This window comes from Somniosus microcephalus, chromosome 8 (assembly GCF_052327205.1).
Source record: "Somniosus microcephalus isolate GS21.2 chromosome 8, FLI_Smic_1.0, whole genome shotgun sequence".
Taxonomy (NCBI): domain Eukaryota; kingdom Metazoa; phylum Chordata; class Chondrichthyes; order Squaliformes; family Somniosidae; genus Somniosus; species Somniosus microcephalus.
In genome coordinates this window covers 130,185,759-130,213,727 of record NC_140994.1, presented here as the reverse complement: position 1 = coordinate 130,213,727, position 27,969 = coordinate 130,185,759, and the positions used below count along the sequence as shown (strand labels likewise).

The 27,969-nt window shown below is 46.8% G+C and overlaps 2 protein-coding genes across 2 annotated transcripts in view; one reads left to right on the top strand and one right to left on the bottom strand.

The window, feature by feature from the left end:
* Positions 1–27,969, bottom strand: part of LOC147113790 (dedicator of cytokinesis protein 2-like) — a 611,919-nt gene that overhangs the window by 144,240 nt on the left and 439,710 nt on the right. The gene's annotated exons all lie outside the window — the stretch shown is intronic.
* The window catches only part of LOC147113791 (protein INSYN2B-like), an 87,361-nt gene that overhangs the window by 35,727 nt on the left and 23,665 nt on the right, over positions 1–27,969 (top strand). The window contains exon 2 of the mRNA XM_085995119.1: positions 2,984–3,058. Coding sequence (XP_085851245.1) covers positions 2,984–3,058 — 75 coding nt within the window. The remainder of the gene's footprint in view (positions 1–2,983; positions 3,059–27,969) is intronic.

Sequence of the window (27,969 nt, the reverse complement as noted above, 5' to 3'; positions counted from 1 at the left end):
CGGGGCGCAAAGCAACCAGCACCCGGGCGCGGCGCCGCTAACTCCTCCTGCGAAATTCAGCAGGAAGTTAGCGGCAGTAGTAGCGCCCCGCTCATGCCCCGGCCGCAAACTTTGCTCTTGCCCCCTGACCTACCGCCGGACGCTATGTCCGACAGGGTTGGGGGGCGTTTTTGCAGCCGGGGCGGCGAGAATAAAAGGACAGGTGCCGGGTGGTCATTTTTTTTTGGGCCGGCTGCTAGCACCTGCCCCCTCTGGCCTCCTCTTGCAAGGTGCCGGCCACGATCCGTCAGCCTGGCTCTCCTCTTGAGTGCTGGGCTCTTTTGCCCCACTCCCCAGTGGGCCAGTGCGTGCTGCGCTAGGCCCCTCCCCTTTAATCAGGAGAGGAAGGCATGCAGAACCGCGGCCCTACGTGCTGGTGCGCGTGGAGCTGCTGCACGGAGCATTGCGATATTCAATGAGAGCACCCCAAGAGGGAGGGGGAGCACTTCCAGTAGCGCCCCGCCTCCTGCTTGGGGCGCTACCATTGAATTTCGGGCGCGGGGGCGGTAACTGGCGAAGTTATCGCCGCCAAAGCGGCCGCGAGACAATTTTCCCCTCTTTCTGTTCTCAGAAAGAGACCCAGGGAGCGCCGCTTAAACAGATGCTCGCAATCCCTCTCTTCAGTGTATGACTGCTGCACTCACTTAACCCTTGCCATGCCCCTGTAACCCATAATTAACTTGGTGTCCATTCGCACATACATATTGGCCACTTATCAACAATTCACAACTCTTTCTCGCTACTCTAATATCTTCTCCTTGGAGCAGCCATTCTCTGCCATCACTTTCACCCTGCTCTGAAAATCCTTCTTGTCTACCGTCCCTCCCCTGAGTTTATCGGAGATATCCTCCCTTTTTTCCTTACTCGGGGACTCCTCATCCTTGGTACAGGAAACTTTTTTTTTTATCCGGCACCGACAGGACCGACGTGGTGCCGGTTCATCAAAAATTCCGGATAACCGAAAGCTATAGTAGAAGATACGGAGAGCTGATAGCTCCGTATAAAGCAACAAATCCTGCTGCTTAGCAACAAGTGCAGAACAATGGCCACAAGTTCCAAGCGTCTCTGTAGCTTAGCAACAGTTGCAGCCACATCCTTGCACAGCAACAGATCGAGGAAGGCAAGTACAATATGAAGTAAAACTTACCTGAACCTACTCCTGAATTTTGCCGGTTAACCGAGATTTCCGGTTATTGAGGTGCCGGTAAATCGAGTTTCCTGTAAGTTCAATATCCACCTCACCTCCCTTTGCCCTCTCTCCTGTGAATTTACTACCCTCCTGTCTTCACTGAACCTCTCCTTCCATTCAAATAATCCTACCCATATCCACGGCCACACCCTCGGCCTTGCTATCTCCTGTTGTCTTTCTCCTTCCATAGAGTATAAAATAAAGCCATCTCCAGCTAGTTCCGTATAATCCTTTTCACTCTCATCGTCTTGCCACCCACTACGTTATGATCATTCTAAAGAGCAAAAATAACCTCTGGCTTCTCTACTCTATGACCAGCTGCTTCATTAACCTATCACCCTTGCTCTCTCCACCCTCACCTCCAATAACAAGTGAGAGGAGCTTATGGATTTCTTCATCTCGATAAAGTCCATCCATTCAGCTGTGTTTGCTGTTTCCCTGCTTCTGCTTGCCCACTAAGCTAGATCGTCCTCCAGTCCTGAACTCCCATCTCTCTCTACCTTCTCCTGCATCTCCACCACACTCTCCAAGCTCAACTCTATGAGACCTAACCCTATTCCCACTAAGTACCTGATAACCATTGTGTATGGTTCCCTCCCCTCAGGACTCTCATCTTTCTATTCAAAACTATCTCATCCTCCTCCTTATAAAAAACAAACACTCAACCTTCGCTAACTACCATTCTACATCCAACCTCCCTTTCCTCTTCCTGGTCCTTGAATGTGTTATCGCCTCCCAGATCCATGTCCTTCTCTCCTGTAACTCTTTGTTTGAATCCCTCCAGTCAGGTTCCGTAACTCCCACGGCACCGAGACAGCCCTAACCAAAGTCATAAGTGACATTCTTTGCGTCTGTGACCATAGTGCATTATTCCTGATTGTCCTTCTTGACCTCTTTGCAACTTTTGACACAATCAATCACCAATTGACACCATTGCGTCAGCCAATGAGTTGGAGGCAGGGCAGGACTTATGGCAAACAGTCTATCGTACAGCAAACAAAATCTATTTATTCAGCAAACAGAGTCTATTTAAACAGCACACTACAGCAAACAGTCTATTTACTCTGCAAACAGAGTCTATTTAAAGAATCTCTATGAACTACAGCAAACAGAACTCATGACCAGAAGTACAGCAAAGTCTCCCAATAAAAGCAGGGTGATTCCTCCAGCAAAGTGCAGAGAGTGGAGGATAGTTACAGAATACAAATTATGTGCATCAAATCAGTTACAGTCATTTACAGCAGGCGTGATTGACAGGGGAATTACCAATCATCTCCATTCTGGCAGGGAATAGTGGTATCACTATATGCAGCCGTCAACCACACCATCCTCTTCCAGTGCCTCCTCCTGCTCCTCCCCTGCTAGGGAAGGATGTGGCAGCCCTCCCTAATATGGCAATGATTCTATTTCCCGAAAAACACACACACATAGACAGTACAAGAGTCAGGTTCATCCCTCTATGATGCCTTTTGAACCGCTGTCAAACTACAGCTACTCAACTCACTCCCAAATTCTTTAGATCACAGCAAGTCTAAGTAGTTAAAAAAACAACTCAAGACAATCAGAGAGCTACAAAATATTAAGCATTCCTGGGATGAGTCTATGACTGGTTCAAACAGATGTTTCTGAGCAGTGTCTATTGACTGAAGAACACACCTGCCTCTGCACTACGTTAGTACCCAGTGCTAATACAGTAATTTGCTGTTGAATCTTATCTTGTTTTTCTTATATACAGTGTAAATTTTTACATTATAGGAGGAACTTCTATCGGACTGGCCAGGACCTCAGTAACTGCAGCACTTGTCAGAACACCGCCTGTATCATCTACAGGTACAGCAGTTTACTCATTTATTACTGTATTTTCTTGTTTATTTACAACAACTTGCATTTATCTAACGCCTTTAACATAGTAAAACGTCCCAAGGCGCTTCGCAGGATTGTCATCAAACAAAATTTGACACCGAGCCGCATAAGGAGATGTTAGGACAGGTGGCCAAAAGCTTGGTCAAAGAGGTAAGTTTTAAGCAATGTCTTAAAGGAGGAGAGAGATGCAGAGGGGCAGCGAGGTTTAGGGAGGGAGTTCCAGAGCCTAGACAGCTGAAGGCTCTAGTTTACTCAGCTCATGGTACACGGCAGGATGCACACAACATTATAGAATGCACGGTATATGGTCGATACATACCACAAAACGTGTCTTACTTTGTCCATTTGAATGATATTTGGAAGGTTGTGGGTTCACGTCCCACTCCAGAGACTTGAGCAACCAGGTTGACACACCAGTGCAGTACTGAGGGGATGCTGCACTGTCGGAGGTGCTCTCTCAGGTGGGCATAAAAGATCCCATGGTGCTATTCAAAGAACAACAGGGGAGTTCTCCTGGTGTCCTGGACAATATTTATCCCTCAACCAACATTACCAAAAAGAAGAGATTATCTGGTCATTATCACGTTGCAATTTGTAGGACTTGCTGTGCACAAATTGGCTGCCACGGTTCCTACATTGCAACAGTGACTACACTTCAAAAATGCTTAATTGGCTGTAAACTGCTGTGGGATGTCCTGAGATTGTGAAAGGCGCTATATAAATGCAAGTTCTTTACTTCACATATGCCAATGAGTAACAAAATGTTAAAATCAGAACTAAAAGGATTTGCCACTATGAGACGCATTAGATAGATCTCTACAGTCAAACCATGACTGGGAGAGACACAGAATGTCGAGGATGGAAACATCATTCAGAACACCTTAACTCTGGGTGGCTGCTCCTAATAATTTTACATTGAGAATTGACTGCAATGGAACTGAATATCAGGCGCTGTGTATAACAGGCGGCCAATCCGATAACGCCCGTTCTGTGTCACCGCCCGAGATGAATTTCTGATTCTGAAGTGGGACTGCATTGACAGCCTTTATATTAAAGGCATGTTGCACATTCAAGAGTATTACTCTTCACCAATGGTCCCGCTAAGCTGCATGGCTGTGCAGTGCTCTGGAGGTCCTGCGCAGGTCGCTCACCGGCTTTTATATGGGAGAAACTGCGCCAGCATGAAAATTGTAAGAAGTCACACGACACCAGGTTATAGTCCAACAGCTTTATTTGAAATCACAAGCTTTCGGAGCGCTGCTCCTTCTTCAGGTGAAGTGGAGAAATGCATAAAGACACAGCTTATATAGTCAGAGAATCATGTCAGATGTTTACAGGTAACCTTTCCAACTGCCATTTATCACACCTCGGCAGAGAGATAATCACAGCAGTCAAAGGTGTGAATGGTGTCCAAACAGGTCAGTCAGGGAAACATTACATCAAAGAACAATGAGGTGGGGTCACAAGGGGTCAAATATTGCAGATGCTGGGGTCTGTATGAAAAACAAAAAAAGACAAAAAACATTTTTTTTGGCTGGAAATCACAGCAGGTCCGGCCGCATCTGTGTAGAGAGAACAAGCCAATGTCGACTCGAGTCTGGATGACCCTGCATCAGGTGGGGTTACATGTAGCGTGACATGAACCCAAGATCTCAGTTAAGGCCGTCCTCATGGGTGCGGAACTTGGCTATCAGTTTCTGCTCGACGATTTTGCGTTGTCGTGTGTCTCGAAGGCCACCTTGGAGAATGCTTACCTGAAGATCGGAGGCTGAATGTCCTTGACTGTTGGACTATAACCTGGTGTCGTGTGACTTCTTACATTTGTCCACCCCAGTCCAACTCCGGCATCTCCACAGCATGAAAATTGGAATGGGCCGCGCAGCCACTTAAAGGGATCGCGCACCCCCAAAAAATAAGAGAACACATTGCTCTTCACCCCAGTTTTCTTCTTTTAACATTCCTCCAGTGAAGGCAGTGATCATCACTGAGGTTCTCCAGTTTCCAGCAGCCCATTGCCGCTTGCCCAAGTGATTAGTCTTCATCTAGGCTGACACTTCAGTGCAGTACTGAGGGAGTGTTGCACTGTCGGAGGTGCTGTCTTTCTGATGAGATGTTAAAACGAGGCCCTGTCTGCCCTCTCAGGTGGACATAAAAGATCGCACGGTCACTATTTGAAGAAGAGCAGGGGAGTTCTCCCTGGTGTCCTGACCAACATTTATCCCTCAACCAACATCACGAAAACAGATTATCTGGTCATTAGCTTATTGCTGTTAGTGGGATCTTGCTCTGCGCAACATTGAGCTGTTCCCATTATCACTATCACTGTAATGAGACGTTTCCATGGATGTTTGTGTGAAGTCTAACTATTGGGCGGAGCTTTAATGCCCTCCATGATTGAATAGTCTGGTGTTGGGTCACTCATGGAGAATGGCCAGTCGGATGAATTGACTGCACTCCTACACAAACCAACTGACGCAGCAGAAAAGGAGGGAAGGGATATTAGCACAAAAAATTAAACTACATGGCACAGTATATTCTAATAACCCATGTTGCTTTTTTTGATGAAATGTGGGTTAATGTGCAATCTGCTGAAATGGGAAGGCCTCGTTTTTCCTCCTGACAGCTCTTAAAGACCCAAAATGAAATGAGTTCAAACCATCTCAATCCAGTTCCCAATGGATGTTGTACCACAGCTCAAAAATGGCCTTCAGCTTCAATACTTGCCTGATGTGAACTAATTCAATATCCTTCGGCGCAGAAGAGGTACAATAGGGAGATTGAGGGAAATGGTAATGTTAGGCTGGAGAAGTAGGTCGGTGTGTCTGAGTTTCAGATTCAGGTACAATGGGTGCCTCTCTCAGCTTATAATAGGGCAAAAAGTCTTTAACAGAAAATGAAAAATCTTCAATTGCTCAGCACTCTCTTCTCTCTTGCTATAACTAAAAATAACTGGTGATGAGGTTATAATGTCAAGGGTGGTTTTGGCAAGATAGATAGACTTGGATGACTGACTTGATCTTGTGTTTGATTTGCTATTTTTTTGGCAGGAAATCGGGTAAACAGAGCAATGAAGGTCTGAGTGCTTCAACTTGTTGATTGCTGAGTATAACACATTCTGTGCCCTAGATAAGTGCTTCTGAGATTGTTTAAAGAACTACATAGTTGACATTTTTTCGCCGTTTTGATATGATTGGTCAATGTGTTCTACTCTGACCTTCGCCCTGCAGATTATGATTAAGTGGGGAAATTGTCAGTTCAGGTTTATATGACTCACAGAGATTCCTCACTTTGACCGCCTGAAAGAAATGTCTTTGAAAAAGCACGTCTAAGGGGACAGGGTGCCCAAGTGGCTTAATACCGTCCTCTACCTCTGTTCCTTGGGTTCAAATCCAGCCCAGCCTAATGGGATGAGAGTTTCCCTATAATGAGTTTGGACGAGTTCCTAAGCCAGTCCCAAGTGGTTACGGGCCCTAATTCAGGACTAATTGACACTAAATTGGCAATCTCACTCGGCAAGGTGGAGTGGGAAAATGGTGCCATGTTGCAGTGGACTGATAGAGGGCACTCTTCTGAGATTAGGGCTGAGGCATGTTTTTGGGGCAGAGTTGAGTCTTTGCTCCGGTTTTCCTGTTGTTGGCAAGATAGTGGAGAAACAGGACTTCCATCCACCACCTTGACCCCACCATAACTCCCAACACATTTCCCTGGATCTGGACTCACTAATACAGAGGCAATGAAGATCTCAAAGGGGGTAAAATATTCCTGAAGGGTTTGGACTGCGGCCTTCAGCAGGTAATGTTTGCTTCAGCTTCCGGGGTCATTTATTCCACATCTCTCTACCCTTTGTGTGAAATAGTTATGCCTAATCTTGGAATGAGATCCCTGAGATTTGAGTCTTTTACTCAAGGTCAGATCAACCCTCTTCATCACCGAGTGGCCAACATTTTCGGGCAACAAACTCTGAATAAGCAGAACAACAAGAGGCATCAAGTACCTGACAGAAGACAAGTCATTTGTCTGAGTACAATAGCAAAATAACTGTATGTAATGCCTTCTAAATCATTTAATGGAAAGTGTAGGCACTTCATCCTCAGTTACGAGGTTTAAGATCACACTATTTTGTACTCTAAGTACAGTTGCCCCGAAATTCCTCAAGGTTCTACCTGGTCTCCACCATCTGGCCCTTAAAAGGCAAATGTTAGCAAGGGAGGCGAAGCCAGGGGTATATCTTCATACGGCAGAAGTTCCTGCTCAAGCCTCAAACAAAGTCCTGACTCAAATGCAAGAGTCCATAATGAGTCCAGTGGGCACCCTTCGGAGCACCTCAGAATTAAAGGAGAAATTTCACGTCTCCTTCTTTACAGCATTTACAGACATAGAGTACAAAGACAAGGAAGACATGCTAAACCTTTATAAATGACTGGTTAGGCTGTAGCTAGAGCATTGCATTAAGTTCTGGGCACCACACTTTAGGAAAAATATCAAGGCCTTAGAGAGGGTGCAGAGGAGATTTACTGGAATGATAACACGGCTTTGAGGGACTTCAGTTATGTTGAGGGACTAGAGAAGCTGGGATTTTTCTCCTTAGAGCAGAGATGGTTAAGGGGAGATTCAGTAGAGCTGTTCAAAGTTATGAAAGGTTTTCATAGAGTAGATACGGAGAAACTGTTTCCATTGGCAGGTGCGTTGGTAACCAAAGGACACAGATTTAAGATAATTGGCAAAAGAACCAGATGAGGAGAGATTGATTTATGCAGCAAGTTGTTGTGATATGGATGCACTGCCTGAAAGGGTGGTGGAAGCAAATTCAATACTAATTTTCAAAAGGAATTGGATATACACTTGAAAAGGAAAAAATTTGCAGGGGTGCGGGGAAAAAGCGGAAGAGTGGGACTAATTGGATAGCTCTTTCGAAGAGCTAGCACTGTCCTCCTTCTGTGTTGTATCATTCTACAACTGCTCCAAGAAAGGATTCAGCCTCCAGCACAGGTAATGCTCTTGCTTTCATTCCTGTTTACAAAGCAACTGGCCCTGTTCCAGTGATTCAGGACTGTAAATACTAACAACTGACTTGACTGCGACCTAATTAATTGCTGCCTTGAACAGACTGCTCACAGTAAAATCTGTTTTTTTTTGAGAAAGAACAGATGGTTTGCACATTATTGCACACCACTGGTAAACCAAATGCACTCACCGCTGGAATGGTTTCCAAGTTGATCTGTAATGCAATTCATGCCAATGAAAGTACTTGTTGCAGACAGCGAACATTGTGCCAGTGGCTAGACTCACAGAGCCAGCTGTGACAGTGAGAGCTGTGACCGAGAGAACTCACATTTCCATAGCACCTTTCATTTCCACAGGACATTCCAAAGTGCTTCACACATTTTACTGAATTACTTTTGAAATGTGGTCACTGTAGTATTGTAGGCAGTTTGCGCGCAGCAAGGTCCCACAAACGTCAGTGAGATAAAAGACAAGTTACTTGATATTTGTGATTTTAAGGAGAACTCCCCTGCTCTTCTTTGAATAGTGCCTTGCGATCTTTTACAACTACCTGAGAGAGCAGACAGGGCCTCGGTTTAACGATTCATCTGAAAGACAGCACCTTCGACAGTGCAGCACTCCCTCAGTACTGCACCAGAGTGCCAGCTAGATTTTATGCTGAAGTCTCTGGTATGGGACTATCAACCCATAACCTTCTGACTCAGAGGCAAGAGTGCTACCCACTGAGCCACAGCTGACACAACATGTTGCTGCTGCTGTCCATGGTTCCACTGCTGCTGTCCACGTGTCTGTACCTCATTCTTCGTATCTGAGCTTAGACTAGGTGTGCCAACCTTCCCGGATTGCCCGGTATCTCGCGGAATTGGGCACGGATCCCCCGAGCGTTGCTGCTCGTAACCTGGGAGATCTTCCCGATTGTAATTTCCCACCTCCGGCCCGGTGACGTCACTCCCACTGTGGTAGGGAATCGATCCGGATGGTGTGTCGGAAACAATTGAGGTTCAGGAATTGGAGGGGGCTGAGGAATCGGAGGAGAGCTCAGGAATCGAGGGGGCCCTCGGGAGTCGAGAATTGGGGAGGAGCTCAGGAGTCGGAAGAGGAGAGAGAGACTGGGGAATTAGGGGCTCAGGGAGAGAGAGAGAGAGACTGCGAAATGGAGGCTCGGGAAAGAGGGGCACGGGCGTGGAGGTTCGAGGAAGAGAAGGGGATTGGGAGTTGGGGGGAGAGGGAGACTGGTGCTTTAGAGGGAGATGGGGGCGAGAAGAGAGGGAGATTGTGGTATGGGTTGGATGTGGGGATCGATACTTTCTGCAGAGCTGAGAACAGCAACAGCATGGTGAGTGGGAGCGGCGCCGAAGAGGAGTTTCCAGCAAAGGGGTGTGAAACCTAGGGACATTACCAATAGAGATGGAGCCTGAGGATTCTCACTGGAAGAACCGAGGGAATGGAGAAGGAAGTTTCTTGAACTCAGGCCTATTAGACCATGGGATGCTTCACCACAATAGCTATAGAGATAGACCAGACCATCGTTTGAGAGGGAGTAGGATAAATGTTTAATAAGGAGGGGAATGCCCTTTGCGCTCTCTCAGTTTAGTTCAGGTCAGTCTGTAATTCCCTCCTTAAACCTCTCCGTCGCGCCATCTCTCTCTCCTCCTTTAAGACTCTTCTTAAAACGTACCTCTGACCAAGTTTTTGGTCACCTGTCCGAATATCTCCTTATATGGTTCAGTGTCAAATTTTGTTTAATAGGCCTCCTGTGAAGCACCTTGCAACATTTTACTACATTAAAGGCGCTATATAATGCGTGTTTTTTGTTGTACCGGATGGTTTTGCCGTCTGAAGTCCAGCTCCCAGTTAAGAGTTGTCACCTTCACACAGAACTCAAGTCCAAACCAGAGTCTAAGGAGATAGGGAGAGAGCTGAGGCCCATTGAAAGTGGTATCGACTGGGCAGTCTGACCACACCTTGTACAGTGCAGGGGGATTGTGACTGTAGTTTCAGGGTGAGTATCAGTGGGTTATAGGATTACTACTAGTTACAGGTAGATATGATATTGGGGCATTATACCTATTACTACCATTTACTAACTCAGTGAGTTAATATATTATTGTTAGTTATGAAGGAAATCTGAGTGTTACCAGTATTAGCTATCGGTGCAACTTCAGTGAGTTGCCATTAGTTACTGGTGGAATCAAAGTTCCCCCCGCCTCTGGTTTCACCTCTGCGAATCGCTCAGCCGCCCTCGGTTTCCCTTGTTCCCCTGCTCATGGGTGGCCTCCTGGTTCTCAAAACTTCTCACACAACAGTTGCTGGCACGGAACCACGAGCAAAGATACTCAACTTACAGGGGCCCCAACCTCTATAAGATAAATGCAGTACCATATGCAGATGTCATGTGATCAAATGCCACGGGATCGGACATCACGTGGTCAGCTGTTAGAGCATCAGGTGATCAAACCTCCAGTAATGCCTCCAATTAGAGTCGGTAGGCCCAGCTTCAGCAGGAAGTATGGGCAGGCTGTGCGTCACGCTAAAGGTCAGATCCTGTTCTCATCCCAACATCCGTACACCTCCATTTTACAGCAGGAATCACTGAATGGCAATCAGCAACTTGAACCCTGGCTGGCTTCCCCTGCCCAGACCCCACCCCCCACCCCACACCCCAGCCCAAAGATACCGAGGCCAATTGAAGCCCGACAACAGCTGCCCTGGGTTGGCTAGAAAGCTTGTGGAGGAGTTCAAGCATTAACGGATATGTGTTCACTGTGGGGCATTTGATGCATTAACAGCAGGGTGATGTGTTAACACTAGTGAATTATATTAATGTAGATTCTGGAAAAGTTACCCATTTTATTTAGTGATATATATTCTATCCATATAAGTAATGCCAGTGCTAATGTGTTCCAGCAGATCCCTAAGGCTAGGCATTTTGCTTTAATACACTACACTGTGTAGACAAGCAGAAAGCTCACAGGAATAATTGAATATTCTTTACTCGTATGAAAATTCAATCCTTTAAGGAGTCATTAAACTAAGACTAGGACCTAATTTTACTAATGAAGCCTTAGACGATCTAGGCAAGCCCCTGAAGCCCTAAAGCTATAAATCTGGTAGCTTAGTCTTCTGACACTAGGGATCAGTCACACGGCTCCTCTCTGAAATGCCTCTCGACCTCAGTGATTCTCTCATTCCCTAGCGACCAGAAATGATATCATAGTATGATGTCATCATTCGTGGTGCTTTTAAAGTGTCCAGCAAGCTTTTCAACCTCTGCAGGCTTCCCAACCAGTCGTGCAGAATGGCAGAGGAGCCTGCACCAGCTGCTGCCAGCGGCAGAGGCCGAGCTGCCGCCAAATTTGATGAGACGTCACTCCAGACATTGGTGGATGGGGTAAGGGCCCACAGGGAGGTCCTCTTCCCTAGCTCAGGGAGGAAGAGGCCTCCCAAAGAGACCAGGGCTGCATGGATGGAGGTGGCTCCAGAGGTGAACTCTCAGGGAGTCACCCGACGGACCTGGATACAGTGCAGGAAGCGCTTCCATGACCTTCACCGTACAGGAAAAGTAAGTGAAGTTTCCATCACCCTCAACCTGATCCCAATTGCCTTTCCCCAACAGCACTCAGCTTCAGCAATCTCTTCCTCCACCTCCCACTTCACAGTCACATCCATGCACCCTTATCCATTCCCTCTCTCTCTATGCTCATCTTCACATAACTATTCCACCATGCAGTCCTCACACTGCCTCTCACTCCGATGCTTGGAACACAACTGACAACACACAGGGAGGGCCCTTGGTCTTGCAGCCTCACACCATCTTTGTCTTCTTCTAAGTATCTATGCTATGCAATCTCTACACTCACTCCTGCACTCTCACTCAAACTCCACTTGTCTCCCTCATTGCAGGAAAAGAGAGCTCACAATAGGAGAGAGCGTGCGAGGACTGGAGGAGGCCCACCCTCAATTGCCCACCTGACCCCCTGGGAGGAAGCTGTGATGGAGATTGCTGGGGCTGACGTGGCTGCGGAAGCTGGGGCAGGAGAGACAGGAGCAAGCCCGCAAGCTGGTGACAGAATAGTTTCCCATCTCTCTCATTGACATAGCATGAGTCGCTGATATGATTCTGAAGCTACATCATTTGGACTTATGAGCATATGCCAAATCCAATGTGCAAGTAGCCTTGGCATCAGATCTCTAACTCTTTCCTTTACTCCCCCACAGGACCATCCGGAGCCCCCGTCCCCACTGCCGAGGAGGAAGAGGCTTTGCAGCCAGACTCCTCAGAGGAAGCTCCAGCCTCTGAGGGCGCAGCATCAGCAGAAGTAAGCGCACCCAGCACCAGCGCAGACACTCACACCTCGGGGGGGCCTTCGGGACATAGAGTAGTGTTGTCATCTGGTGTTTCACAGCTCACAAGTGAGCATCAGCAGATTGTGGAGACAGGGACAGCAGTGGAGAGTCCTTGTCGGAGGGCGCAGGCCTCTGCCAGCTCAGCTCAGCTGCATGTCGACCCTATGCCTCTGGGTCCATCCGCAAGAGAGGAGGTGATGGATCTCCATGCAAAGATGCAGGAGTCTCTGGCAGGTTTTGTCTCCAGGGTCGCTGCGAGTGTGGAGCGAATGGAGGAGTCCATGGCGAGCATGAGCACAGCCTTATTGGAGTCACTGGCGCATGAAAGCATCACCACGGAAAGGATGGCTACCTCCGTGGTAAGGCTGGCTACCACCGAGGAGAGAAGGGCTGCAGCCGAGGAGAGGAGGGCTACGGCCATGGAGGAGCTTAGTCGCCAGGGTATCGAAAACATGGTGAGTGCTCAGAATAGAATGACATCTCTTGAGGAGCGATGGGCATCTACTGAGCACCAAAACCAGACCTTCATGGAAGTCCCTCTGAGCAGGACTTCCAGTGCAGAGACGGGTCCCCATGGCCCCCCTGATGTGCAGCAAGGTGTTCTCCAGCCACTTGCAGGCACTGAGGGGGAGCTGACCCATGAGAGGGAGGTTGTTGGCACACCTCAAGGAAGTGGTGGCTCCTCTCCACGTGCTCTCACTTCCATGCCACTTCAGAGCCCTCGGTCAGAGCCCCGCCGGTGTCCACACCCAAGTGAGATAGGAGTCTCAACCCCTGCACAGCCGCAGGAGCAGCAGACTGCTGGCGAGCCCTCACAGGCTCACCACCCCAGAGGACGCCCGCCAAAGGTGTCGAGACAGGAGCAGCAGGAAAGTGAACAAGGGGCCTCCACATCTGCTGAAGCCACAGGGGTACCACTATGTAGGAGCACGCGTAAGAGAAAAATAAAGCGCCACTAATCACAAGGGTAGTCATTTGGGTGAAAAGTCTTGTATATAGTTTTAATGCCATCAGTTTCTTGTACATAAAAAATCTGGTGGCAACTACTGGAGTTGTGGCATCTGTCATTTGGCAAATGGGGATTTCACATTGAGGCCTTAGGATTACTTGCAGATGGCAGCAAGCTGGTCCAATAGGTAGAAATGTGCAGGGATGGGCCACTGTCCATGGTCAGTTAAGAAGCAGCGAGGCTACAGTGTTTGAGGTACCAGGCTACGCAAATCTGGCCAGGATGAGTGCGTTCCTTGCATTCCGCCCGGCAATGTTCTCGCGCACTGGTGCCGCTGGTTGACGGGCCTCTGCAGGATGCTCGTTTCCGTCTCATCCTCCTCCTCCTCCTCCTCAGCATCATCCTCATCCGAGGCGGCTCTGTGAGGAGCCTCTTGGTCCTGCGGAATCGGCAAGCCACGACGCTGTGCCATGTTGTGAAGCACACAGAATACCACAACGATTTTGGAGACCCTGGCTGATGAGTACTGTAGGGCTCCACCTGATCTATCGAGGCATCTGAAGCGCATCTTTAGCAATCCGATGGCTTGCTCGATAATGCATCTGGTGGAAATGTGGCTGGAGTTGTAGCGCTCCTCAGCTTCGTTGGCTGGTCTCCTCACCGGCGTCATTAGCCAACTGCGCAGGGGATATCCCTTGTCTCCAAGAAGCCATCCCTGAAGTTCGTTTGGCGGACTGAATAGCGGAGGCACAGTAGACTGGCGTAGTATGAGGGAGTCATGGCAGCTGCCAGGGTACTTGGCACAAACACCAGCTGAACGTTAAGGGAGTGGAAGCCCTTGCTGTTGACAAAAACTCCTGGATTACGATGGGGTGCCCTAAGGGCCACATGTGTGCAGTCAATGACGCCCTGCACCCTTGGAAAGCCTGCCAGCTGAGCTAATCCACACGCTCGCGCCCTCACACTTGCGCGATCCCGGGTGAAATGGATGTGATTGTGTGCGAGGGCAAAGAGGCCATCGATGACCTGTTTGATGCAAGTGTGTGCGGCTGCCTGGGAGATGCCGCTGATGTCTGCTGCTGATCCCTGGAAGGAGCCTGAGGCATAAAAGTTGAGTGCGGTGGTGACTTTGATGGCCACTGGTAAGGAGTGTCGACCTGGTGCTCTGGGCTCCAGGTCTTGCTGTAGCATTGCGCAGATGTCAGTCACTACCTCTCGCGAAAGTCGGAGCCGCCTTTGGCACTGCTGCTCAGTCATGTTGAGGTAGCTCACCCTGTGTCTGTAGACCCTGTTTGGGGGGTATCTCCTGCGCCGACGGCCTTCCATGCGCTGGCCCCTTCTGGCCTGTGCTGCCTCAGGTGGCTGAGCCGCAGCCTGTCGCTCCTGCTGGTGCTGCCGTTGCTGGATCTGATGTTGTTGCTGGATCTGATGTTGTTGCTGGATCTGCTGTTGTTGCTGGATCTGCTGCAGCCTCCTCTGCTGTTAGAGATCCTCTAATGCCAAGAAGGGAAGGAACAAAAGGCCTCCCATGCTTCTGGCAGATGCCTCCGTTGAGGAGGCGCTGAGTTAGGGTGCTGAGAGGGGCTTCCCAGGAGCTCACACTGGAGAAGTGTGTGAGGCTCCAACCTTCCACAGCTGTGCCTAAGCCTTCAACAAGTAGCCCCAAGCTTGGAGCAACAAGGTCCTGCTGCCTACAAATGCTGGCTGATTAAATCTCTTCATTCCTGATTGACCTGCAGCTGAAAGCAAGCAAGCGACATTGTTCACGCCAGGTTTCATCAGCGGTGTTCCCACCAGGCGTGGTTTACGTGGAGAAAGGCTGAAAATTCCAAGGGTCCCTTAAAATAGGATTAAAGATGCCAATTATTGATCATTAGGCTCCTGCCGACCAGTCCCGCCTGCTGCGGGCAGGACTGATTCGGGTCGCGCTGAAACAATGGGGCGAAAGTCGGGCGGGGCGGGGAATCGGGCGGGGGGGGGGGGGGGGGAGTCGCGACCCCCTATTTCTGCGATTTTCAGACTCCGCCCGCCTGAAACCCCGCCTGACGGCTCCAGGAAAATTGGGGCCATTGAGTGCCGAGTCTACTGCAACCTCCAGATCAATGATGCCGAACAGAGGCTCGACCACAGTAGTTTGGCTCGGAGGTTGCTGAGAATGGCAATGGGTGTCCAACTGTTGAGAAGTCTCCACCCAACACTGCCTTGTCCAGCCCAGCTAAAGAATGCAGTGGGAAAAGGTCTTGTGGAAAAGCACTCACAAAACAGACTTCAACTACCTTGGCTTTGCTCTGCTAGATATCGATAGAGAATAAATTAGGAGTTGGTGGAAAATAACTACATCTTTGGTCTGAGGAAGCAGAGAGACGAGCCTTGATGCTCACGACTTTGCACAATCATACACCTTAAAATGCACTACAGCTGCTCAAAGATGATGCCTTTTTTATGGTACACGTACTGTGTGATAAAATAAGTGTGGCAAGGTGGATAGTTTGAGATATTAAAGGGTTCAGTGCTACAGTAAAACATATTTTGAGTTGGCAGTGGATTGCCAGCATTTCGTCAGGGTTCACCGTGACTGCATCAGCCCAAATGAGAATGGTACAAGTCGGAAAGTTGTTCTCTGTTAATACTAGCTGCCTCATTAAAAAAAACATGTAGTCACTACAAAGGAGGATTCATAGAATCATACAGCGCAGAAGAAGGCCATTCGGCCCATCATGCCTGTGCCAGCTCTCTGAAAGAGCTTCCAATTAGACCCACTTCCCTGCTCTTTCCCCATAGCCAAATGTTTCCTTTTTATGTATTGATCTAATTCCTTTTTGAAAGTTATTATTGAATCTGCTTCCGCCACCTTTTCAGGCAGTGCATTGCAGATCACAACAACTCAGAGTAAAAAAATTCTCCTCATCTCCCCTCTAGTTCTTTTAGCAATTACCTTAAATCTGTGTCCTTTGGCTACTGCAGTGGAAACAGTTTCTCCCTATATCCTCTATCAAAACCCCATATAATTTTAAACACCTCTATTAAATCTCCCTTTAATCTTCTCTGCTCTAAGGTGAACAATCCCAGCTTCTCTAGTCTCTCCCCATAACTGAAACACCTCATCCCTGGTACTATTCTGGTAACGGTACTAAATTGAAATTTTTCCCATGTGCAGTCAATTATCCTGATCAAACATTCACTCAAAAGAATATTTCAGAAATTTTCAAAATCAAAATGGAGTCTGTCAATTTTCCTCCCCCCCTCCCCCCCACCCCACCTTCTCAAGTTTACTTTCACATGGGGTTATAAAATGGTGCCATGTAGGACTGATTGTACAATGAGCAGTGGTTGTTCTGCTGTGTGAGGATTCTCTGCTGACTTTCTCGCCTTCTCTTCTATAATCACCAGCCATGTCTGGGTACGGTGCCTCAGGTTCCATCCACTCCTCCCATTCCCTGGCCAAGTGCTTATTCTTCATGTGTAAGCCTAGGAACTTAGGCCGAGGTTTCTCCTTCAGTGCTCCTGGTGTAGCTGCACGTGCATATCAGGGAATTCCACACCCCGACCGTGGAATATAACAGACTGGGAGTGCGGGATTTCCCCGTGTGTATTCCCATATGCACCGCGAGTGCTGAGGTACAAATTCCAGCCCTGAGTGTTCGCGGGTTTCTCCATCATGAGGGATGGGGGGTGGAGGGGAAGAAACAGTCATCACATCTGAGCCCAATCCTTTCCCCATCAGACATCCTCACCTGTATAAGAGCAATGAATCCAAATCCCGGCTGATTTCTTTTGTTGGTTTTCCGTTCCCTTTCTCAAGAGATGCACTGGCCCATTTTAGCTCCCCTACTATCACCTGAGCTTAGCTAACTGAACCTGGGGATCAAACCTAGGTCCCAGCTGGACTGCACGGCTCAGTTATACAATGCACTCACCCGAGCCATCAGGGTTGGTTTCTCTGGTTTAAAGAAGGTGTCTGGTGACATGGGGGCATTTTGCCATCATTTCTAAAGCTGCTGATTGGCATGCATGCCATCCAGCACCCAATACAGATAAAATGAGTCAGAAGGTTGTGGGTTCAAGTCCCACTCCAGAGATACAAGCGCATAATCTCGGCTGACACTTCAGTGCAGTACTGAGGGAGTGCTGCACCGTCGAAGGTGCTGTCTTTCGGATGAGACATTAAACCAAGGTGGACGTAAACGATCCCAATTGGAAGAAGAGCAGGGGAGTTCTCCCCGACGCCCTGGTCAACATTTATCCCCCCAACCAACAACACTATAAAAACAAATCAGATTATCTGGTCATTATCATACTGCTGTATGAAACTGGCTACCACATTACAACGGTGACAAGACTTCAAAAGTTCTACATTGGCTGTTAAGTGCGGTCATGAATGGCACTATATAAAAGCAAGGTCTATAACTCAACAAGTGGTGTTAAGTTTTGTTTTTCTCCTGGTGACCAGAGGTCCTAAATATACTAGGCTTTGAGGGAGGATTCTTCAGTGAACAGGCAAGCTCAGTTATGGCTTTTAAATTGCTGCCCAGAGTATTCCTGTCCATCATTTCACAATTCCATTATTATTATTGATCCACAATTTTGTACAGAGGAAGTAAATTGTTCTTCAGCCATTTTCTTTTATGAAGCGCAGTTTTGTAAAACACAATATAGTGTGTTCATGCTTTAGAAATAAGAGGCCGATTCATTCGTCAGCCGACTGCTCCACATGGTGAAAAATTGTCTTTTCACCATCTCCGACGGAGTGGGCCTTTGGTAGTATTCCTGTCCCTGGGTTGGTCTGAATTCTGGGTTGACATCCAGTGGGATACTCACGTCCGGTGGATGTGGGTGGCCCCCCCTTCATCATATCGGGTTGCAGGAACCCATAAAGCTTTCCGCTGCATAAGAGCAACCATCCTATCGTTTGGTATAAAGGTGGTTATGGCCACCGAAGGAGTGTCACGTCACAGCCTGTCAGACTGTAAATCAGCCTGAGAATCCTCCCAGTACTTCATACACCAAGGGAAGAGTGTGAAGATATGACAACTACAACCACCTCAGATCAATTGCTGTGCTATAGTTAAAGTAAAATAAAACAAGCGCTTTTCTAATAGAAAGAACAATTTGTTCTCTGCAGGAACTTAGTACCTCAGGAATAATAGCAGCGATGAGGAACACTGGCCTAGTTATGTGCAGCTACTCCAGTCTTCTGTCAAACAAAATGCCTGAGTACAGAAATGACTGATGAGGCTGTTATCAATAACCAACATCCTGTCAGTTGAATAACTTGCATTGAGGACTGGTGCAGAAAGGCGAAGAGGAGATTTAATAGACTTTTTAAACATTGTGAAGGGTTTTGAAAGAGTGAGTATGAAAAGATTGTTTGGGGAGTAAGTGACAAGAGCTCATCAGAAGACCACAGGAGAACCCAAAGTGATTTGTTGCCAATTAAGTACTTTATTGGCTGTTGTAATATAGGGAAGCACAGCAGCCAATTTGTGCACAGCAAGTTCCCACAAACAGTCATATGATAAAGACCAGATAATCTGTTTTTAATGATGTTGGTTGATGAATATTGACCAGGTAGAACTCTCCTGGCCTTCTTCGAATAATGTCTAGGGATCTTTTACATCCACCTGAGAGGGCACACAGTTTAACGTCTCATCCGAAAGACAGCACCCCTGACAGTGCAGTGCTCCTTCAGTACTGCACTGAGTGTCAGCCTGAATTAGATGCTCATGTCTCTGTGGAACTTTAACCCAAGACCATCTGATCAGAGGTGAGAGTGCTCCCACAGAGCCAAGGCTGACACTTAAAATTGTCATTAAGGGAGTGAGAAAAGAGGTTGGGAAAAAAATCTTTGTATAGAATGTTGTTAAAGTATCAAATGTTTTGTCACGGAATGGTTGAGGCCGAGGTCATTGCATCTTTTAAGGGAAATGGATATATAGTTAAAGCAGGGGAAAAAACAAGGCTATGGGAGAGAAAGTGGGGCAGTGAGATTAACTGTCAATCCCTCCAGCAAAGGGCCAACACAGACATGATGGGCCGAATTACCTCCTTCTGTTCTATAAACTTACATCTTTCCAAAAAATATATGAGACCTAATGAACCTCAGCCTACTTATCCGTTATCGCATAACATATTAACCTGAGTGACCATTAGCTACCCTGCACACAAATGGCAACTATCACTAAGAATTAGAACGGCAAATACACAGTATTCCCCCAAAAGTCTTAACCATTAAAAACTATCCTTCTCACATAGTGCACAAGAGATTGAAGTCCTTACTCTGGCAGATCTGCGATGTTAGGTGCTGTACTTGTGCCAAATTCACCAATTCGAGAATAGCAACCAGAAGGCTCCAAGGCCCAAAGATTGTTGGGGTGGTGGTGGTGGTGGTGGTGGGTCGGGGGGACAGGGAAGGGGATGCTGAGAGAGTGTCCAAATATATATTGCCTTAGTGTCTCCTTGACAATTTGGGCTTCCCCCTGAGATCCCCACAGACCCCACTGATCTGTGAATGGTCTCCAGTGCAAGTCCCACCACCACGTTTCTTTGGGACCCCTCTTCTGTTGGAATGCACCAAGGCCAGACAATGGGGAAGTGAGACGGGAGGCTGAGAATGCACCCTCCAGCCTCAGTACACTGAGCTGCACCAACTCCAGGCCCAGCTACGATAGTTCATGGAACACTAAGAACACTGAGAAATCCCGGATGAAGGTAAGACCTGAAGTAATGGGTCTCCGACCCCTTTTTCTCTGCACCTGGGGACTGAACGTTCCCCAGATGTAACAATGAAGAAAATCTACCATGTTGTGTTTTTAAGCACTTTTCCATATATTGTATTTAACAATGATTCATGCTCCTATTATTTGCCATCGAAGTGGTGATCATAAAACTGTCGGGACTATAATGATGGCAATTAGTCACAAATCAACTGATAGGGTCCTGTATTTCGGAAAGGTATTTGAGGCACAGCATTGCCACTAATTACACTTCTCATAGCAAGGCCCAACTGCACCTCACGTAAAGACCACAGCAAGATTGCAACCTTTTTTCTTCCTGTTTTATTGATATCAATATGTTCCAAACTTTCCTTCCTTGTTCATCCTAAGTATACTCTCCTACAGACCCTTCTTCCTCCTCATAAGAACCCTCTTCTACACTAACATTCTTTCATGACTTAAAAACAGTGAAGCTCCTTACCTACCTCAATCAAACCTTCCTCATACAACCCATGCTCTTAAAAACCAAGCTCGGCACCATCTAACCAATCTGGAACACTCGCCCTCAAAAGGCTGTGGATGTTGGGACAGTGGAACTTTCAAGACTGAGATGGATAGATTTTTGTCAGGTAAGAGTATTAAGGGATCTGGAGCTCAGGTGGGTAAATTGAATTGAGCTACAGATTATCCATAATCTAATTGAATGGTCAAGCTGGGGCTCAATGTCCTACTCATGTTCCTACTTCTCGGTTTACCTTCTCAAACCGGCTGATGGCTTCCATGGTGGCCAATGGAATCATTTGATTTTCTCAATACAAAAAAAATGATGGACTATCCTCTCAAGAGAGGCTACTTTTCTACAAAATGCCCAGCTGCACCCTGTGACAGTCCAGTTGATTAAGAGGTACTGGCCCAGCTACTAATCAGTGCTGGACCTCAATGATGAGCCACAGGGGCGGTCTGGAGCCCATTTCTGACTGTTCATGAAAAGGTTACGGAGACATTGACTTAGTGCATCGCACTGATCATGACGATAACCTTTCTTGATTAATGACCAATGTTACATTTTCAAGGAGAATCATTTAATGCTGTTCCACACCGTCACATAGCGACAGTACAGCCGTAGCAGCAGATACAATCAGTTACTGAACGCAGAACCCAAACCTCCCACTCTGAAGGTGACAGCCTCAGTTCTGAACAATCACAAGCATCTCATAGCAGAAAACAACAAATACTTGCATTTATATAACACCTTTAGCGTAGAAAAAAAGTCCCAAGGGGCTGCACAGAAGCGTAATCAGGCAAAGTTTGATGCTGAGCCAAAGAAGAAGATATTAGGAGGGTTTTAATGAGGGCCTTATAGCAGGAGAGGGAGGAGGAGAGGCAGAGGGGTTTAGGAATGGAATTCCAGAGCATGGAGTAACTCACCCTGCACCCTTGAATCCTGTGGAGTACCTCACTCTATACCCATTGAGGAACACACTCTATACCCATTGAGGAACACACTCTATACTCATTGAGGAACACACTCTATACCCATTGAGGAACACACTCTATACCCATTGAGGAACTCACTCTATACCCATTGAGGAACTCACTCTATACCCATTGAGGAACACACTCTATACCCATTGAGGAACACACTCTATACCCATTGAGGAACACACTCTATACCCATTGAGGAACACACTCTATACCCATTGAGGAACACACTCTATACCCATTGAGGAACACACTCTATACCCATTGAGGAACACACTCTATACCCATTGAGGAACACACTCTATACCCATTGAGGAACACACTCTTTACCCATTGAGGAACACACTCTATACCCATTGAGGAACACACTCTATACCCATTGAGGAACACACTCTATACCCATTGAGGAACACACTCTATACCCATTGAGGAACTCACTCTATACCCATTGAGGAACTCACTCTATACCCATTGAGGAACTCACTCTATACCCATTGAGGAACTCACTCTATACCCATTGAGGAGCTCACTCTATACCCATTGAGGAACTCACTCTATACCCATTGAGGAACTCACTCTATACCCATTGAGGAACTCACTCTATACCCATTGAGGAACTCACTCCACACCCATTGAGGAACTCACTCTATACCCATTGAGGAACACACTCTATACCCATTGAGGAACTCACTCTATACCCATTGAGGAACTCACTCTATACCCATTGAGGAACTCACTCTATGCCCATTGAGGAACACACTCTATGCCCATTGAGGAACTCACTCTATACCCATTGAGGAACTCACTCTATGCCCATTGAGGAACTCACTCTATGCCCATTGAGGAACACACTCTATGCCCAATGAGGAACTCACTCTATACCCATTGAGGAACACACTCTATACCCATTGAGGAACACACTCTATACCCATTGAGGAACTCACTCTATACCCATTGAGGAACTCACTCTATACCCATTGAGGAACACACTCTATACCCATTGAGGAACACACTCTATACCCATTGAGGAACTCACTCTCTACCCATTGAGGAACTCACTCTATACCCATTGAGGAACTCACTCTATACCCATTGAGGAACTCACTCTATACCCATTGAGGAACTCACTCTATACCCATTGGGGAACTCACTCTATACCCATTGGGGAACACACTCTATACCCATTGGGGAACACACTCTATACCCATTGGGGAACACACTCTATACCCATTGGGGAACACACTCTATACCCATTGGGGAACACACTCTATACCCATTGGGGAACACACTCTATACCCATTGGGGAACACACTCTATACCCATTGGGGAACACACTCTATACCCATTGGGGAACACACTCTATACCCATTGGGGAACACACTCTATACCCATTGGGGAACACACTCTATACCCATTGGGGAACACACTCTATACCCATTGGGGAACACACTCTATACCCATTGGGGAACACACTCTATACCCATTGGGGAACACACTCTATACCCATTGGGGAACACACTCTATACCCATTGGGAAACACACTCTATACCCATTGGGGAACACACTCTATACCCATTGGGGAACACACTCTATACCCATTGGGGAACACACTCTATACCCATTGGGGAACACACTCTATACCCATTGGGGAACACACTCTATACCCATTGGGGAACACACTCTATACCCATTGGGGAACACACTCTATACCCATTGGGGAACACACTCTATACCCATTGGGGAACACACTCTATACCCATTGGGGAACACACTCTATACCCATTGGGGAACACACTCTATACCCATTGGGGAACACACTCTATACCCATTGGGGAACACACTCTATACCCATTGAGGAACTCGCTCTATACCCATTGAGGAACACGCTCTATACCCATTGAGGAACACACTCTATACCCATTGAGGAACTCACTCTATACCCATTGAGGAACTCACTCTATACCCATTGAGGAACTCACTCTATACCCATTGAGGAACTCACTCTATACCCATTGAGGAACTCACTCTATACCCATTGAGGAACTCACTCTATACCCATTGAGGAACACACTCTATACCCATTGAGGAACACACTCTATACCCATTGAGGAACTCACTCTATACCCATTGAGGAACTCACTCTATACCCATTGAGGAACACACTCTATACCCATTGAGGAACACACTCTATACCCATTGAGGAACTCACTCTATACCCACTGAGGAACTCACTCTATACCCATTGAGGAACTCACTCTATACCCATTGAGGAACACACTCTATACCCATTGAGGAACACACTCTATACCCATTGAGGAACACACTCTATACCCATTGAGGAACTCACTCTATACCCATTGAGGAACTCACTCTATACCCATTGAGGAACTCACTCTATACCCATTGAGGAACTCACTCTATACCCATTGAGGAACTCACTCTATACTCATTGAGGAACTCACTCTATACCCATTGAGGAACACACTCTATACCCATTGAGGAACTCACTCTATACCCATTGAGGAACTCACTCTATATACCCATTGAGGAACTCACTCTATATCCATTGAGGAACACACTCTATACCCATTGAGGAACTCACTCTATACCCATTGAAGAACTCACTCTATACCCATTGAGGAACTCACTCTATACCCATTGAGGAACTCACTCTATACCCATTGAGGAACACACTCTATACCCATTGAGGAACTCACTCTAGACCCATTGAAGAACACACTCTATACCCATTGAGGAACTCACTCTATACCCATTGAGGAACACACTCTATACCCATTGAGGAACTCACTCTATACCCATTGAGGAACACACTCTATACCCATTGAGGAACACACTCTATACCCATTGAGGAACACACTCTATACCCATTGAGGAACACACTCTATACCCATTGAGGAACACACTCTATACCCATTGAGGAACACACTCTATACCCATTGAGGAACTCACTCTATACCCATTGGGGAACACACTCTATACTCATTGAGGAACACACTCTATACCCATTGGGGAACACACTCTATACCCATTGGGGAACACACTCTATACCCATTGAGGAACTCACTCTATACCCATTGAGGAACACACTCTATACCCATTGAGGAACACACTCTATACCCATTGAGGAACTCACTCTATACCCATTGAGGAACTCACTCTATACCCATTGAGGAACTCACTCTATACCCATTGAGGAACTCACTCTATACCCATTGAGGAACTCACTCTATACCCATTGAGGAACACACTCTATACCCATTGAGGAACACACTCTATACCCATTGAGGAACTCACTCTATACCCATTGAGGAACTCACTCTATACCCATTGAGGAACACACTCTATACCCATTGAGGAACACACTCTATACCCATTGAGGAACTCACTCTATACCCACTGAGGAACTCACTCTATACCCATTGAGGAACTCACTCTATACCCATTGAGGAACACACTCTATACCCATTGAGGAACACACTCTATACCCATTGAGGAACACACTCTATACCCATTGAGGAACTCACTCTATACCCATTGAGGAACTCACTCTATACCCATTGAGGAACTCACTCTATACCCATTGAGGAACTCACTCTATACCCATTGAGGAACTCACTCTATACTCATTGAGGAACTCACTCTATACCCATTGAGGAACACACTCTATACCCATTGAGGAACTCACTCTATACCCATTGAGGAACTCACTCTATATACCCATTGAGGAACTCACTCTATATCCATTGAGGAACACACTCTATACCCATTGAGGAACTCACTCTATACCCATTGAAGAACTCACTCTATACCCATTGAGGAACTCACTCTATACCCATTGAGGAACTCACTCTATACCCATTGAGGAACACACTCTATACCCATTGAGGAACTCACTCTAGACCCATTGAAGAACACACTCTATACCCATTGAGGAACTCACTCTATACCCATTGAGGAACACACTCTATACCCATTGAGGAACTCACTCTATACCCATTGAGGAACACACTCTATACCCATTGAGGAACACACTCTATACCCATTGAGGAACACACTCTATACCCATTGAGGAACACACTCTATACCCATTGAGGAACACACTCTATACCCATTGAGGAACACACTCTATACCCATTGAGGAACTCACTCTATACCCATTGGGGAACACACTCTATACTCATTGAGGAACACACTCTATACCCATTGAGGAATACACTCTATACCCATTGAGGAACTCACTCTATACCCATTGGGGAACACACTCTATACTCATTGAGGAACTCACTCTATACCCATTGAGGAACTCACTCTATACCCATTGAGGAACTCACTCTATATCCCCATTGAGGAACACACTCTATACCCATTGAGGAACTCACTCTATACCCATTGAGTCTCATGGAGTACCTCACTCCATATCATATGAATTTCAGAGAGTAAGTCATAGAAACAGAGAAGATAGGAGCAGGAGTAGACCATTCGGCCCCTTTAGCCTGCACCGCCATTCAATGAGATCATGGCTGATCATCCATATTCAGTACCCTGTCCCTGCCTTCTCCCCATATCCCTTGATCCCTTTAGCCTTAAGAAATATATCCAACTCCTTCTTGAATATATTTAATGAATTGGCCTCCACTGCCTTCTGTGGTAGAGAATTCCACAGGTTCACCACTCTCTGGGTGAAGAACTTCCTCCTCATCTCTATCCTAAATGGCTTACCCCTTATCCTTAGACTGTGAACCCTGGTTCTGGACTCCCCGGCCATCGGGAACATCCTTCCTGCATCCAGTCTGTCCAGTCCTGTTAGAATTTTATAAGTTTCAATGAGATCCCCTCTCATTCTTCTAAACTCCAGCGAGTATAAGCCCAATCGACCCAATCTCTCCTCATACGTCATTCCTGTCATCCCAAGTATCAGTCTGGTGACTCTTCGCTGCACTCCCTCCATGGCAAGAACATCCTTCTTCAGTTAAGGCGACAAAAACTGAACACAATACTCAAGGTGTGGTCTCACCAAGGCCCTGTACAACTGCAGCAAGACATCCTTGTTCTTGTACTTGAACCCTCTTGCTACAAAGGCCAACATACCATTTGCCTTCTTAACCGCCTGCTGCACCTGTATGATTACCTTCAGCGACTGGTGAACAAGGACACCCAGGTCTCGTTGCACTTCCCCTTCTTCCAATCTATTGCCGTTCAGATAATAATCTGCCTTCCTGTTTTTGCCACCAAAGTGGATAACCTCGCATTTATCCACATTATACTGCATCTGCCATGCTTCTGCCCAGCTTCTGCCCAATCACCCAACCTGTCCAAATCATACTGGAGTTTTTCAGCATCCTTCTCACAGCACACACGCCCACCCAGCTTTGTGTCGCCTGCAAACTTGGAGATATTACATCTAGTTCCCTCGTCTAGATCATTTATATATATTGTGAATAGCTGGGGTCCAAGGACCGATCCCTGCGGTACCCCACTAGTCACTGCCTGCCACTCGGAAAAAGAGCCGTTTATTCCAACTCTTTGCTTCCTGCCTGCCAACCAGTTCTTTATCCAAGTCAGTACCTTGCCCCAATCCCATGTGCCTTAACTTTACACGCTAATCTCTTATGCGGGACCTTATCGAAAGCCTTCTGAAAGTCCAAATACACCACATCCACTGGTTCTCCCTTATCTATTCTACCAGTTACATCCGCAAAAAATTCCAGTAGATTAGTCAAGCACGATTTACCTTTTGTAAATCCATGTTGACTTTGTCTGATCCTGTCACTATTTTCCAAGTGCTCTGCTATTACATCTTTTATAATGGATTCTAGCATTTTCCCCACTACCGATGTCAGGCTTACCGGTCTATAATTCCCCGTTTTCTCTCTACCACCTTTTTTGAATAGTGGGGTAATATTAGCTACCCTCCAATCCATGGGTACTGTTCCAGAGTCTATTGAATTTTGGAAGATGACCAGCAATGCATCTACTATTTCTAGGGCCACTTCCTTAAGTAACCTAGGATGTAGATTATCAGGCCCTGGGGATTTATCGGCCTTCAATCCCGTCAATTTCCCTAACACCATTTCCCTACATATACTGATTTCTTTCAGTTGCTCCCTCTCATTAGACCCTATGGTCCCCGACATCTCTGGGAGGTTATTTGTGTCCTCCTTTGTGAAGACAGAACCAAAGTATGTATTTAATTGGTCTGCCATTTCTTTGTTCCACGTTATACATTCCCCTGATTCTGACTGCAAGGGACCTACACTTGACTTCACCAATCTTTTTCTCTTTACATATCTATAAAAGCTTTTACAGTCAGTTTTTATATTCCCTGAAAGCTTACTCTCATACTCTCTTTTCCCCCTCTTAAT